Genomic DNA, 13,322 nt, shown 5'->3' with positions numbered 1-13,322 from the left:
CTTACAAGTATCAAAGTTCTCATCCCATTGAGAATATCCTTACTAACCCAACTTCTGGAGTTAAAACTAGATCAGAATTAAAGAATCTGTGTGCTTTTGATGCATTCTTATCTCTTATTGAACCTAAAAATGTTGCTGAGGCTTTGTAGGATGCAGACTGGGTGAATGCAATGCAATATGAACTCAATCAGTTTGAAAGAAGTCAAGTGTGGAATCTGGTCACAAAACCCAAGGAAAGATCAGTAATTGGTACTAAATGGGTCTTTAGAAATGAACTTGATGAAGATGGAACGACTACAAGGAACAAGCAAGGTTGGTGGTCCAAGGTTATAGCCAAGAGGAGGGCATAGACTATAATGAGACCTTTTCTCCAGTTGCAAGACTGGAGGAAATAAGACTCCTCATAGCCTTTGTAGCACACATGGAATTTACCCTTCACCAAATGGATGTGAAGAGTGCCTTCCTAAATTGTTACTTAAAGGAAGAAGTCTTTGTCAAATAACTTCCAGGGATGGAAAGTAATGAGTGTCCAAATCATGTATACAAACTGGACAAGGCCCTATATGGACTCAAGCAAGCTCCTAGAGCATGGTATGAACGCCTATCCAAATTCCTGCTTGAACATGGATACAAAAGAGGTAAGATTGACAGCACTTTATTCTTGAGGGAAAAAGGTAAGGATCTACTAGTAGTACAAATATATATTGATGACATAATTTTTGGGGCAACCACTGAAAAACTTAGTAAGGAATTTGCTAAATTAATGGGGAGTGAATTTGAAATGAGTATGATGGGTGTGCTTAACTTCTTCTTAGGCTTACAAATCAAACAAAATCCAAATGGAACCATGATCCATCAACAGAAATATGCAAAAGAGTTGATTAAGAAGTTTAAAATGGATGAATCAAAGAAAATAGACATACTCATTGCAATAACTACCAAATTAGACATAGATGAACATGGTTCATCTATTGATCAGAAGTTGTATATGGGTATGATTGGTTTACCTTTGTATCTTACTACTAGTAGACCTGACATTGTCTTCAGTGTAGGGCTTTGTGCTCGTTTTCAAGCAAATCCTAAGGAATCTCACTTGACTGCTGTCAAGAGGATACTGAGATATTTGAAGGGCACTATTGACCTTTGTCTTTGGTACCCTAAAGGTAGTAACTTTAATCTAGTAGGATATGATGATGCTGACTATGCAAATTTTCTTGTGGATAGGAATAACACCTCAGATATGGATCATTTTCTTGGTTCATGTCTAGTATCATGGGCCACTAAAAAGTAAAATTTAGTGGCCTTATCCACTGCTGAGGCTGAATATATTGTTTCTGCCTCTTGTTATGCTCAATTGTTGTGGATCAAACAACATATGATGGATTTTGGCATTGAAGTTGGTTGCATCCCTTTTTTTTGTGATAACACTAGTGCTATTTGTATGACTAAGAACCTAGTTCATCATAAGAGAACTAAGCACATAGATGTTAGACATCACTTCTTAAGGGACAACTATAAGAAAAGATTGATTACTATAGAATTTTGTGCTACTGATAAGCAGATTACTGACATCTTTACTAAAGCTCTAAGTAGAGAAAGCTTTGAAAGGAACAAGTTAGAATTAGGAAGGATTAAGATCACCTAATGGGATCAGCTCATAATGCACAATGAAAAAAATGAAAAAAAATGGCTAGGTAATCTGGAACTTGTGTAAATATCTAGATAAATTTTTACTCAGTTTCATACTATAAATAGTATACTCCTATGACATATGTTGATATGACTCACTGATCTCTAACAAATTTCTCTACTTTGGAAAATAGAGGCATGATCAGGAGGATTCTAAATGAAGAACCTAGTTCATCGGTATTGGTTCATCTGAATAATGAGGTATGTTTTTTATACTCTGCATAATTAGAAATATAAATATTTAAATCATGAGCAAAGTCCTACCTATGTTCAAAAATATCAGAAAATCCTATTCGTTTTTTTTTCGAACCAGTTCCGTCTATACTAGAATTCTCACCACATAAATTACCTAAAATCTAGGGAAGCTTAACCTCTCATTCACCCTGAAATTTTAGGTTTATTAAACTTCTAATTGACTGAAAAAGCTACCGTTAGTCATAATTAAGTTTCACTCTTTAAAAACCCATCATCACCTTCTGCCACCTCATTATTCCAAAACCGTCAAAATTTCTTTCGCTTCCAACTGTTCTTTCTTCCAAAAGCCAAACTTACAAATTCTCTCACGAAATCAGTCACAATGTCGAACCCTCAAGACAACCCAGACACTCATCCACAACCTACCTCTTCTGACTCATCAATACCTCCTCAACCCAGTACAACCCCCAGCCTAGGAGGAGACATGTTAAGATGCTCACTCGTAAAACTATGGCTACAGGTGCACTGTCAAAAAGATTGAACGCACAATTGAAGGCTAGCCAAGCCCAAGAATATGAACACTCAGACGATTCCTTCAAGTCTGTAAGTGAGTGGGAAGGAACAGGGTCTTCTGATTCTGAGAAGGTTCAGAGTTCCCCTTCTGAGGTACGTTCCGTTTTGGTTGAAAGTGTATGAAATAGGTTTGTTCTTGTTGGGTCTATTAGAAATGTGGAAATGCCTGAGTTGAGAAGGAGAGGAGGTAAAAATTAAAATGAAAAAGAAAAAGAGAGTGAGGGTGCAAGCTGTGATGTGAGGGGAACAGGGATAGAAGTGGTTGATTCATCACCCACTTCTTAGATGGTTAGACCAGCAATTTGTGGGACTGAGGATGAAATTGTAGGAGAAAGTGGCAAGAAAATAGGGGAAATAGATCAGTGAAGGCTGTTGAGGGTTTAGTAAAGTTAAGTTCTCATATGGATGAACCCGCTTCATCTATTGAAGAAACCCTACCAGACCTTTTGAAGAAAGTAAGTCCAGTTATAATCCCAAGAAAAGGAGAACATCAACACCTAAGGTTCCCAGCACTACAAAGAATACCAAGAAAAGAAGGCTAATTCCCTATCAACTGCTAAAATTCCCTTGCCAAATGGGAGAGCCACAAGAAGTATGGTGAAATAGAATGAGAGTGAATTACAAAAGGCTTTGGCTGAAAGCAAGAAGAAGAGGATGGATAAAGGAAAAGGTAAGGTTGTAGAGTCCTTTAAGGCTGTTGATGTTAAGGAGATGGAACATGTTAATCAGGAGGAACATACAATTGTAGAGGTTTAGACCCCCAAGCCCAAAAAGACCAAGACTTCTTCCAAGAAGTCTTTATTTGTGTCTGAGACTACTGAACCTTCATTGGCCAAGAGGACAAGGTCTGCAGTGAAAAACAAACATGTTAGAATTACTGAGGAGGAATAATGGAATGGTGAAGAAGAGAGTGAATCTAATGATGAACAAGACAAGCTGGCCAAGTTTGGTAAGAAAAAAATCTTGAATGGTAGACTTCTGAAGGATTTGGTGGAACCATGGATGGTTTGATTGGTTGATGCTTTAGCTGCTCAGGGTTGAAAGGACATGGTCCTTCAATTGGATGGTAGATTGGCCAGGAATCAGATCATTAAAGTCATGGCCAATGCAGAGGTCAAGGATGACAGAGTTACTAGCCAAGTGAAAGGGGTTCAAGTGACCTTTGATGCAGAGAAGCTGGGTGAGATTCTTGACATCCCTGCTGAGGGGAATAATGACTACACAAGGCAAAGATAGCCAAGTTTGGACTCCCTTCCTACTGCCCTTGCAATCACCAGGAGATTCTCTGATGTCTTAGAAGTGAATGAGGACAAAGATGTTCATAAGAGTGAAATGAAGCCACAACACAAAGTTCTATTTGAATTTGTCAACAAGTGTTTGCTGCCCAGACAGGAAAGAAGGTACATTGCTAATTATTGGCCTTGGTCTTGATGGAGTGTCTTGAAAGTGGAAGGCAACAGGCCTGCATTTATTTTCAAGCTACTGGACAGGGTTATCAGTGGCTCCAAAGCCCATGCTACTCCTTATGAGTTTATTCTGACTACTGTGCTTGATCGTTGTAAGGTGCCTCTGAAAAAGTGAGAAATGGCTACAAGCAAGGATCCCTTTGGAATCAACACTTTGATTGCATGTGACTATGAGGTCACTGCCATTCTCAATGAACTTGGTTCATCCAAGAATACGCCTATAAATAACAAAGTCAGAGCTATAGTGTAGGAGAGTGGGGCCAGGGATGATGAGATAGCTAGGCTGAAGGCTCGCTTAGCAGATGTTGAATTTGAGAGGGATTCTCTCAGAACTGATCTCACCAAGGAAAAGGAGAAGAATGATGGCATTCTTCAAAATATGTTGAACCTTCTCCAAGCCCAAAACCAACCCTCTAGCTCTCCCAAGATTAGTACTTCTAGCATTCATCTCCTGAACCTGTCTAGTACCACCAGTAACCCAGATTAGGGATTTCTCTTTCTTTTGCTCATGTTTTGAATATTTTTGCTTTCTTTTTGTGGATTTTGGTAGCAACATATCTCCTATCAATGAAATCTACTATTTTTGCTCTTGTTGATTGTTAATATTTCCTTGATATTTTGAATGTGTTTGCTTGATTACTGATGATTAATCCATGATTGCACTTGCAGTTGCCCTAGTGGCCATGAGTAATTGTTAATATTCTGGTAATCACACTTTGTTTATGCAACTTTTCGATGGTGCCAAAAGGGGGAAGAGATATTGTGCTTTATATATTTTGAATAAGTGATGTTTATAACCTAATAAACCTGGTTCTTGATGATAAGTAAATTTTTCTAACTTCGTATTAATGAATAAGCTGAGTTCTGACAGGGCCTAAGTTAGTGAAAAGCATAGAGTTTGTCATCATCAAAAAGGGGGAATTTGTTGGCCCAAGTAAAGGTGAAGTTTTGAAGACTGACAAAGGAACTCAGACATAGACCAGGTCCATCTTGTGAAGCACAGTTATGATCAACTCAAACATGTGAGATGCACTTGAAGGAGATAAACCTAACTTACTAGAAATTATATCTCCTGATCCCAATCGAAAAGGTTGCATATTGGATAAGGAGAAAGACTCCTTACACTAAGAGAACACGGCTTAAGAGAAGGATAGAGTTAGAGGATGTGATAAACTAGAACTCTTCCACCAAGGAAGAGTAGCATCAGAATTCTAGTCAGTCTCTATATACTAACTCCATAAATATCAGTGTTGTTCTCTTTTACAGGTAATGCACATAAGCAGAAGTTAAACGTGAATTGAGAGCAAAATATCAAGGCAATTTTGCAAGCAATTTATGTGTGATTCAAGCGTGCAATCCTGAAGCTACTTGAACCAGATAGAAGAACCAGTTACAAGTGTTTGTCTTTATATTCTAATTCAATTGTAGTAAGTGTTTTAATATTGTACCTTTCAGCTTTATCTAGAAACAATTGTATTAGGTACTTAGAGTTTTCAAGTTAAAGTTAACTTGAAGTTGTGACAACAGTTGAGGATGTGTGCTACAATGGGATAGAGGAAAGGTTTACAAAAGAGTTTTTGTAAATGCAGTTTTTTGGCTCAATGATTTTAGTGGAGAGTTTGGGAAAATCCTACTGGAAGGTAGGTCGTGGTTTTTTCACATTTTGAGCCAGGTGTTTTTCACGTAAAATCTTTGTGTTCTATTATTTCTATATTTATTATTCCTCAAATAGTAGTAGTTAAAGCATATAGAAGAACAAGGTCCTTTTATAATCAGGTTAAACGAAAAATTGGGCACCACACAAATCACCCCCCCTCCTCCTGTGTGGTATTGAAGTATAGAAAATCAATATTTTAGATTGACACTTATACATATCCATTTATTCTACTCGCAACCTCCCTTCAACTTGCTTGCATCATAGATTTCCTTATTTTTTTTCTGGAACATCAAGCGAGACATCGCATTGTCTCAAACTCTTCTTTACTCTTTTAATTTAGACCTTGTATACAGATAAAATCAGAGAGCCTGATTTTACGATCATCGTGTCTTTCTGTAGCTTCACCTCAAAGGCCCGGAAGATAGTTCGAGGTTTGACCTTGAGTGTTCTTTATGTCCAACCTCGGGGCAGCACAAATTGATGGTTATCATGGATAAACGGGAAGTTCCCTAGGCATATGGTCAAAGCTAACCACATTTATAAGAATAGTACCAGTCTGTACCAGACTGTTAAGTAGCTGTATCAGCTACATTTCTTTGTAATAAGTGTGTATGTATTATATTGGGTTTCCCCTCCTATATAAAGGGAACCCTTGTTATTTCTTGGGCCATTACAACATTCAATACAAGAACATTCTCTGCTCTCTAACTTAAACACATTCTCCCATGATTTTATTACTTACATTTATTGTGTTCCATTAATTATTCTCATTTATTACTCATTATTGATCATAAAGAGCTCAGATCAAAGCTAATAGAGTTGTTAGTCCTTCATTAGTCGTTCATAGCCTAATGCTTAGCTCGACCTCGAGGCCTCGTGTAGGCCAGCTCAAGGCCCCGATTCTCAACCTCTCAATTTGCTTGATATGCTGCCTTCAAGCTCTTATCTATTTTCTAATCTCATGCCTAGCATCTATTGCCTAACAACTAGCATAAAAATAAATCACATATTTTTAGAACCACAAAATCAATTCTAATTGTAATTACCATTTTTAAGGTAAACAGTTTGGCACCCACCGTGGGGCTAAAAATAATAGTGATTGTTTTCCTGCCAGTTTACTACATAACACAAGTTTTTTTTTCACACTTTTTCTTGCCCAAGAATCTTTAATTTCAGGTCAAAATGTCTAATTCAGTGAACGCACATGAAAACAACTATCTTGAGGACCATGGAGAGAATGGTGTAGTTGTTCTAGGTATTGTTTTACCACCACAAATCCCTGAGAGTGCACCAGAACCGATCCCCGTGGGTAAGGTCTCACACAACGCCCAACACGTTGATTTCAGTTCTCATATTAACGGGAGTACACGCCAAGAAAATCAATAGGAAACACAAAAAAATCCCACCCGGGAAGAAAGAGAGCCAGACAGGAGAAACAGAGCGGGAAAACCTCAGCACATCGTTCATATGATCATTGGGGGGACCGACATTCCCTAAGAACCCCTGATCAAACGGGTAAAAGTGTCCGCTACAACGGAAGGGTTAATTTGGGGTCGCACGTCCGAAGAAATCCTTGCATTTAGTGAGGAAGATTTTGAGACCTTAACTCGACAACATAACGATGTGCTGGTAATTTCATTTCTCTTGAATAACATTCAAATTAAACGTGTACTCGTGGATCCAGGTATCTCGGCCAACGTAATCAGGTCAAAGGTGGTAGAACAGCTCGGACTGCTCGATTAGGTTGTACCTACCTTCCGAGTCCTCAACGACTTCAATATGGCTGGCAAAACAATGAAAGGGGAGATCACCCTCCTGGTTAATATGTCCGGTGCTGTTCGGAATTCCAAATTTCGTGTCATCAGAGGTAACATGAGGTACAACGCATTGCTTGGTAGGCCGTGGATACACAACATGAGGGCAGTACCGTTAACTCTGCATCAGATGATGAAGTTTCTGACAAAGGATGGCATAAAGACACTATATAGAGAACAACATGCGGCAAAGGAAATGTTCGCGGTCCACTGGGAGGCATCAAACTCTATACACTCTACCTTGGAAGAGAAGGTAGGCAAACAGACCTCCAAGGATGATGAAGAAGATTTCCTCGCTCCCCGAACTTTCGTTTCCCCCAAGAGTCAGATGCAACGAAGTTGACTATTGAAGAACTAGAGCAGGCTGTTTTGAGGAACATCTCCCAGATCAGAAGGTATACCTGGGAATGGGACTAACCCCCAAACGATGGAAAAAACTTATTCAATTTATTATTAATAACATCGATTGCTTTGCTTGGTCCCATTTAGATATAACAGGAATCCCACCGAAAATAACCACACATTGACTAATTGTCGACCCCAGATTCAAACCGGTAAAACAAAAAAGGAGACCCCAGTCCAAAATAAAACACGCATTCATCAAGGACGAGGTAACAAAACTCCTCAAAATAGGGTCTATTAGGGAGGTAAAATATCCCGAATGGCTGGCCAATGTGGTGGTAGTTCCCAAAAAGGGAAATAAGCTAAGAATGTGCATAGATTACAAAGACTTAAACAAAGCGTGCCTCAAGGATTCATTCCCATTTCCTAACATCGACCGCTTGATCGATGCCATGACTGGTCATGACACCCTCACCTTTCTCGATGCCTACTCGGGGTATAATCAAATTCAGATGAACTCCGGGGATAGGGAGAAGACTTCATTCATCATGAAGTACGGTATATACCGTTACAATGTATTACCCTTCGGACTAAAAAATGCGGGAGCCATGTACCAGCGCCTAGTTAATAAAATGTTCGAACATCAAATAGGCAAATCCATGGAAGTTTAATTGATGACATGCTAGTTAAGTCCCTGCGCGCAGAGGACCATTTGACTCATTAGCACGAGATATTCGACATCCTCAAAAGCTACAACATGAAGTTCAATCCCAAGAAATGAGCCTTCGGAGTGAGTTCGGGAAAATTCTTAGGCTTTATGGTGTCAAACAGGGTAATCGAGATCAACCCCAACAAAATCAAAGCCATCGAAGAAATCTCGGTGGTAAACAATATGAAGGTTGTGCAACGGCTGACCGAGCAGATAGCAGCCTTGGGCCGATTCATATCGAGATCATCAGACATGAGTCATCATTTCTTCTCCTTACTCAAAAAGAAAAACAACTTTGAATGGACTCCGGAATGCCAAAGTGCCTTAGACGAGTTAAAGCGATATCTGACTAGCCCACCTTTACTCCACACTCCAAAGGAGGATGAGACTCTATATTTATTCCTGGCCGTATCCGAGATACCGGTAAATGGTGTGCTAGTTCGAGAAAAACAAGGTACGCAGTTCCCTGTTTATTATGTAAGTCGGACCCTAGGAGACGCCGAAACTAGGTATCTGCAACGAGAAAAATTAGCTCTTGCATTAATAAGCGCATCACGAAAATTGAAACCTTACTTCCAATGCCATTATATTTAAGTTTTAACAACATATCCTCTTCGAAGCATATTGCATAAGCCCGAATTATCGGACCGACTGGCCAAATGGGCCATCAAACTCGGGGGATATGATATCGAGTATCAACCCCGAACGGCTATCAAGTCCCAAATTCTAGCAGATTTCATGGCTGACTTTTTGCCCTCCCTCGTGCCCGAGGTAGAGAAAGAACTTTTACTAAAAATAGGCACATCTTACGTGGTGTGGACCCTGTTCACTGGCGGTGACTCGAACGTAAGTGGATCCGAGCTCGGCACAGTTCTGAAGTCGCCTCTGGGCGGCATCATTAGGCAATCTATAAAAACTGCAAGGTTGACTAACGACGAAGCCGAATATAATGCTATGATTGCAGGTCTGGAATTGGCCAAAGGCCTAGGAGCTGAAGTCATCGAAGCAAGATGTGATTCCCTCCTGGTAGTAAATCAGGTGAATGGGAGCTTCGAGGTCCGAGAAGACAGGATGCAAAGATACTTGACAAAATTTAAGTCACATTGCACTGCTTCAAAGAATGGACTTTGATCCACATACCTCGAGAGCAGAATAGCGAGTCCGATGCAGTCGGAAAATTGGGATCATCCGTCGAAGAAGATGACCTACTCCCCGGGGCTGTTGTTCAGCTATCCAAATCAGTGATCGAGGAAGGTCATGCCGAGATCAAATCCACTAGCCTGACATGGGATTGGAGAAATAAATATATAGATTATTTGGAAAGTGGGAAACTACCCGCGGATACAAAAGGGTCGAGGGCCCTGCAAACCAAAGCAACCCGATTCTTGCTCGATGAAAATAGAACTCTGTACAGAATAACCTTTGATGGGCCCCTAACAGTATGTCTGAGGCCAGGGGACACGGATTATGTGCCCTGAGAAATCCACGAGGGCACCAGCGAAAATCACTCCGGTGCCGATTCCCTAGTCCGAAAGGTGATCAGAGCAGGCTACTATTAGGACATCATGGAAAAGGACACCAAATAATTCGTCCATAAGTGTGACAAATGCCAGAGATTTGCCCCAATGTTTTACCAACCCGGCGAATAGCCGTTCATGAAATGGGAGATGGACACCATCGGACCTCTACGAACGGCACCAGGTAAAGCTAGATTTATTTTATTTATGATTGACTACTTCTCAAAATGGGTGGAAGCACATCCTTCGAGAAGATAAGAGAAAAAGAAGTCATTAACTTCATCTAGGACCACATCATGTGCCGATTCGGGATTCCTTCTGAGATAACATGTGATAACGGGAAACAGTTCATCGGAAGCAAAGTAACACAGTTCCTCGAGGATCAACAAATAAAAAGAATCTTGTCGACACCTTACCACCCTTGTGCAAATGGTCAGGCCAAATCTACAAACAAGACCATCATTCAAAACTTAAAAAAGAAGTTGGAAAGCGCTAAGGGAAAATGGAGAGAAATATTACCCGAAGTGCTATGGGCATATCGAACAACTCCAAAATCAAGCACAGCAGAAACGCCCTTCTCTCTGATATATAGTGTCGAGGCTTTGATACCAGTCGAGACCAAAGAGACAAGCGCCAGATTTCGACACACCACTGAGAGCTCAAACAACAAGGCCATGACTGCGGCCCTCGAACTATTGGATGAAAAGCGAGAAGTTTCGCTGGTCCGAATGGCCGTCAAAAAACAAAGGATCGAATGGTACTATAACAGGAGAACAAATCTCCAATATTTCGGCTTTAGGGACTTAGTCCTAAGGAAAGTCACTCTAAACACCCGAAACCCTAATGAAGGAAAGCTAGGCCAAAACTGGGAAGGATCGTACCGCATCCTCGGAGTGATCGGCAAAGGGTCCTACTAGCTCGGTGCCATGGAAGGCGAACAATTTCAAAGCAATTGGAACATATCAATGCTCAAACGTTACTACTACTAAGGTGTCCGATGGAAGACACTGAAACATCCCCCGACGCGAAGACCTTGGGTTTTAAAGCATGCATTACACTCTTTTCCTTCGATCGAATTTTATCCCAAGTAGGGTTTTACCGGCAAGGTTTTTAACGAGGCAACATCTACATGCTACCTAAGGAGAATTTAACAAGTATTCAAGGCTTCTCTACAATCAACCTCGAACACTGGGAGGCATCCCCCCCGGGAGATCACCCCTCGAAAAAGTCAAGATGAGCCATAAAGGATCTCGATAGGAAAATAATGTATCAGGCCAAATGGTCGAACGAACTGTGTCCGCATAGAATAACTGAGCTCTTGACAACGAAAACATGTATACTTGTGCCAAGTAATCAAAGAATATTTTTTGCTCCATCAAAACGATTTGCGCTTCAAAGAAGTCTGCTATTTTTACAAGAAACGGCTCCAGAGCCAGAAATTTCTCGAACACCCAGGGACTAACGTCAAAAACTCGAAACATTATGACCTCCAGGTTAGAAACTTCAAACTCGTAAGCCCTTAATGAAGCAATGCCAAGTTTTTAAAGAACGGCTCCAGAGCCAAGGAACTCTCGATGTCTTGGGGACTATCGCCGACTATCACCCCATCCATTTGTCGGAACCTTGACGCTATAAGATCCTGTGCGGGCAACCTCCAGTTCATAAGACCCCACGCGGGTAACCTCGAGTTTATAAGACCCCACGTAGGCAATTTTGAGCTTATAAGGCCTACATAAGGCAATGCCAAATCTGTAAGACCTCAAGCAAGGCATGAGTTATACTTGTACCAAGTAACCAAATCTGTAAGACCTCGATTAAGGCATGTTTAAAATTATAAGACCTTACAAAAGGCACAAACTCGATCTTAAAGTCAAGGCTATATATTCAAACTTGTAAGACCCCTAAAAAGGCATACCCTCAATATAAACGCCAAAACTACTTCACTCGGGAACTAAAAGGCTACGGCCAAACACAATGACTACCGTTATAAGGCTCTGGCCAAACTAACGCGATTCTGGGATGCCCGACCGTCGCTATAAAATCACAAGCCTTCAGATTACTTTGAAAATACTTCGAAAAGAACCAGTTAATTAGGCTACCCTCGGCACAAGTAAAAGATCTTTGATCATATCAGCTCCAAACAATAGGCTTCAAAACGATTCAGCCATCGAGCGAAATCTCCCGAGGTGCTCATTTATCGCTGCATAACGGGTCACAATCAAGGTTTTTATCAAACTGTTGAAGATTCGGGCGAACACAAAAAATTCAAAAAGTCTTTAGCGAGGGAAAATAAAGCCTACATTAGAGGTCATATCGACCCAACACATGAGAGCCTAAGCACTAGCCTACATTAAAGGTCGTACCGACCCAACGCGTAAGAGCCTAGATGCCAGCCTATACTAAGAGGTCGTACCGACCCAATGCGTAAGAGCCTAGATGCCAACTTACATTAAAGGTTATACTGACCCAACGTGTAAGAGCCTAAGATCCAGCTTAAATTTTGAAAACTTAAGGTCAATGAGCTCGAGTCGAAATCCCACTCGAAGATTGAGCCCGAAACAGTTAACTAAAAAAGCCTAAGGGCAAATGCGTAAGAGCCTACAAGCCAGCCCAACAAGCCTTAGGGCCGATTTGTAAACCTAGGGGTTTTACCTCAAAGTCCAATTCATCAGGCTAATCATTTTTGAACATCAAAATTTAAAGCAAAGGAAAAATGAAAAATGATGAAAAATGAAAAATCCTTTACATACATTTTGGAAGGTTCACCAAGGTGCAATTACAAGGCCTATGTCTGAAGCCCTTACAAAGGCAAAAACACAAATAAAACCCTAATCTACCACCGGGGCTATGCCTTCGATGGCTCCCTCGGAATTGTGCTTTCAACAACACCGGCCATAACCCCCAGGTTTTCATCGGCCTCTCCCCCTTTAGGGATCTCGCCTCCAACTTCATCATCTTTCGATCTATTGCTCGACTCGCATTCAGAAGAAAGAAGGGTCGCGGCCTCCTCTTCTAGGGTCTTTACCCTCTCAACCTCGACGGACAAATCGATACCCCCCCCATTAATATCCTTGAGAGCCTGTCTTCGAGATTTTAAACGGGCATGCTCCAAAGCTGGGGTCAATCGCAGCTCGGCCTCCTCGGACACCTTCTTGGCCTGAGCATTTGCAGTAGCAGCATCCTCTTTATGCGAAGATACGAACGCCTTGGCTTTATCCCTAACCTTGGATAGCACGACAGCCAACTCAATATGTAGACCCTTATACTTATTACTCTCTACCCTCACATCATCGAGTTGATGCCCGACTGAAACCACCTCCCCTGGAGGGTATCTCTCTCAGAGACTATCTCACTCACGTG

The 13,322-nt window shown here is 41.0% G+C and overlaps 1 protein-coding gene across 1 annotated transcript; it reads left to right on the top strand.

The window, feature by feature from the left end:
- The first annotated feature begins 847 nt into the window (after nt 1-847).
- On the top strand, nt 848-1,291 carry LOC138887590 (secreted RxLR effector protein 161-like). Its single transcript, XM_070169355.1, has one exon. It carries the CDS (start codon nt 848-850, stop codon nt 1,289-1,291), a length of 444 nt encoding a protein of 147 aa, XP_070025456.1.
- The last annotated feature ends 12,031 nt before the right edge of the window (nt 1,292-13,322 follow it).

The sequence above is a fragment of the Nicotiana sylvestris genome, chromosome 3, assembly GCF_000393655.2.
Source record: "Nicotiana sylvestris chromosome 3, ASM39365v2, whole genome shotgun sequence".
Classification (NCBI taxonomy): domain Eukaryota; kingdom Viridiplantae; phylum Streptophyta; class Magnoliopsida; order Solanales; family Solanaceae; genus Nicotiana; species Nicotiana sylvestris.
This window is presented reverse-complemented; position numbering and strand designations above follow the sequence as displayed.

Bases quoted from the DNA above. Each gene is read 5' to 3' on its own strand.
- LOC138887590 (XM_070169355.1), top strand. From the start codon at position 848: ATGATCCATCAACAGAAATATGCAAAAGAGTTGATTAAGAAGTTTAAA.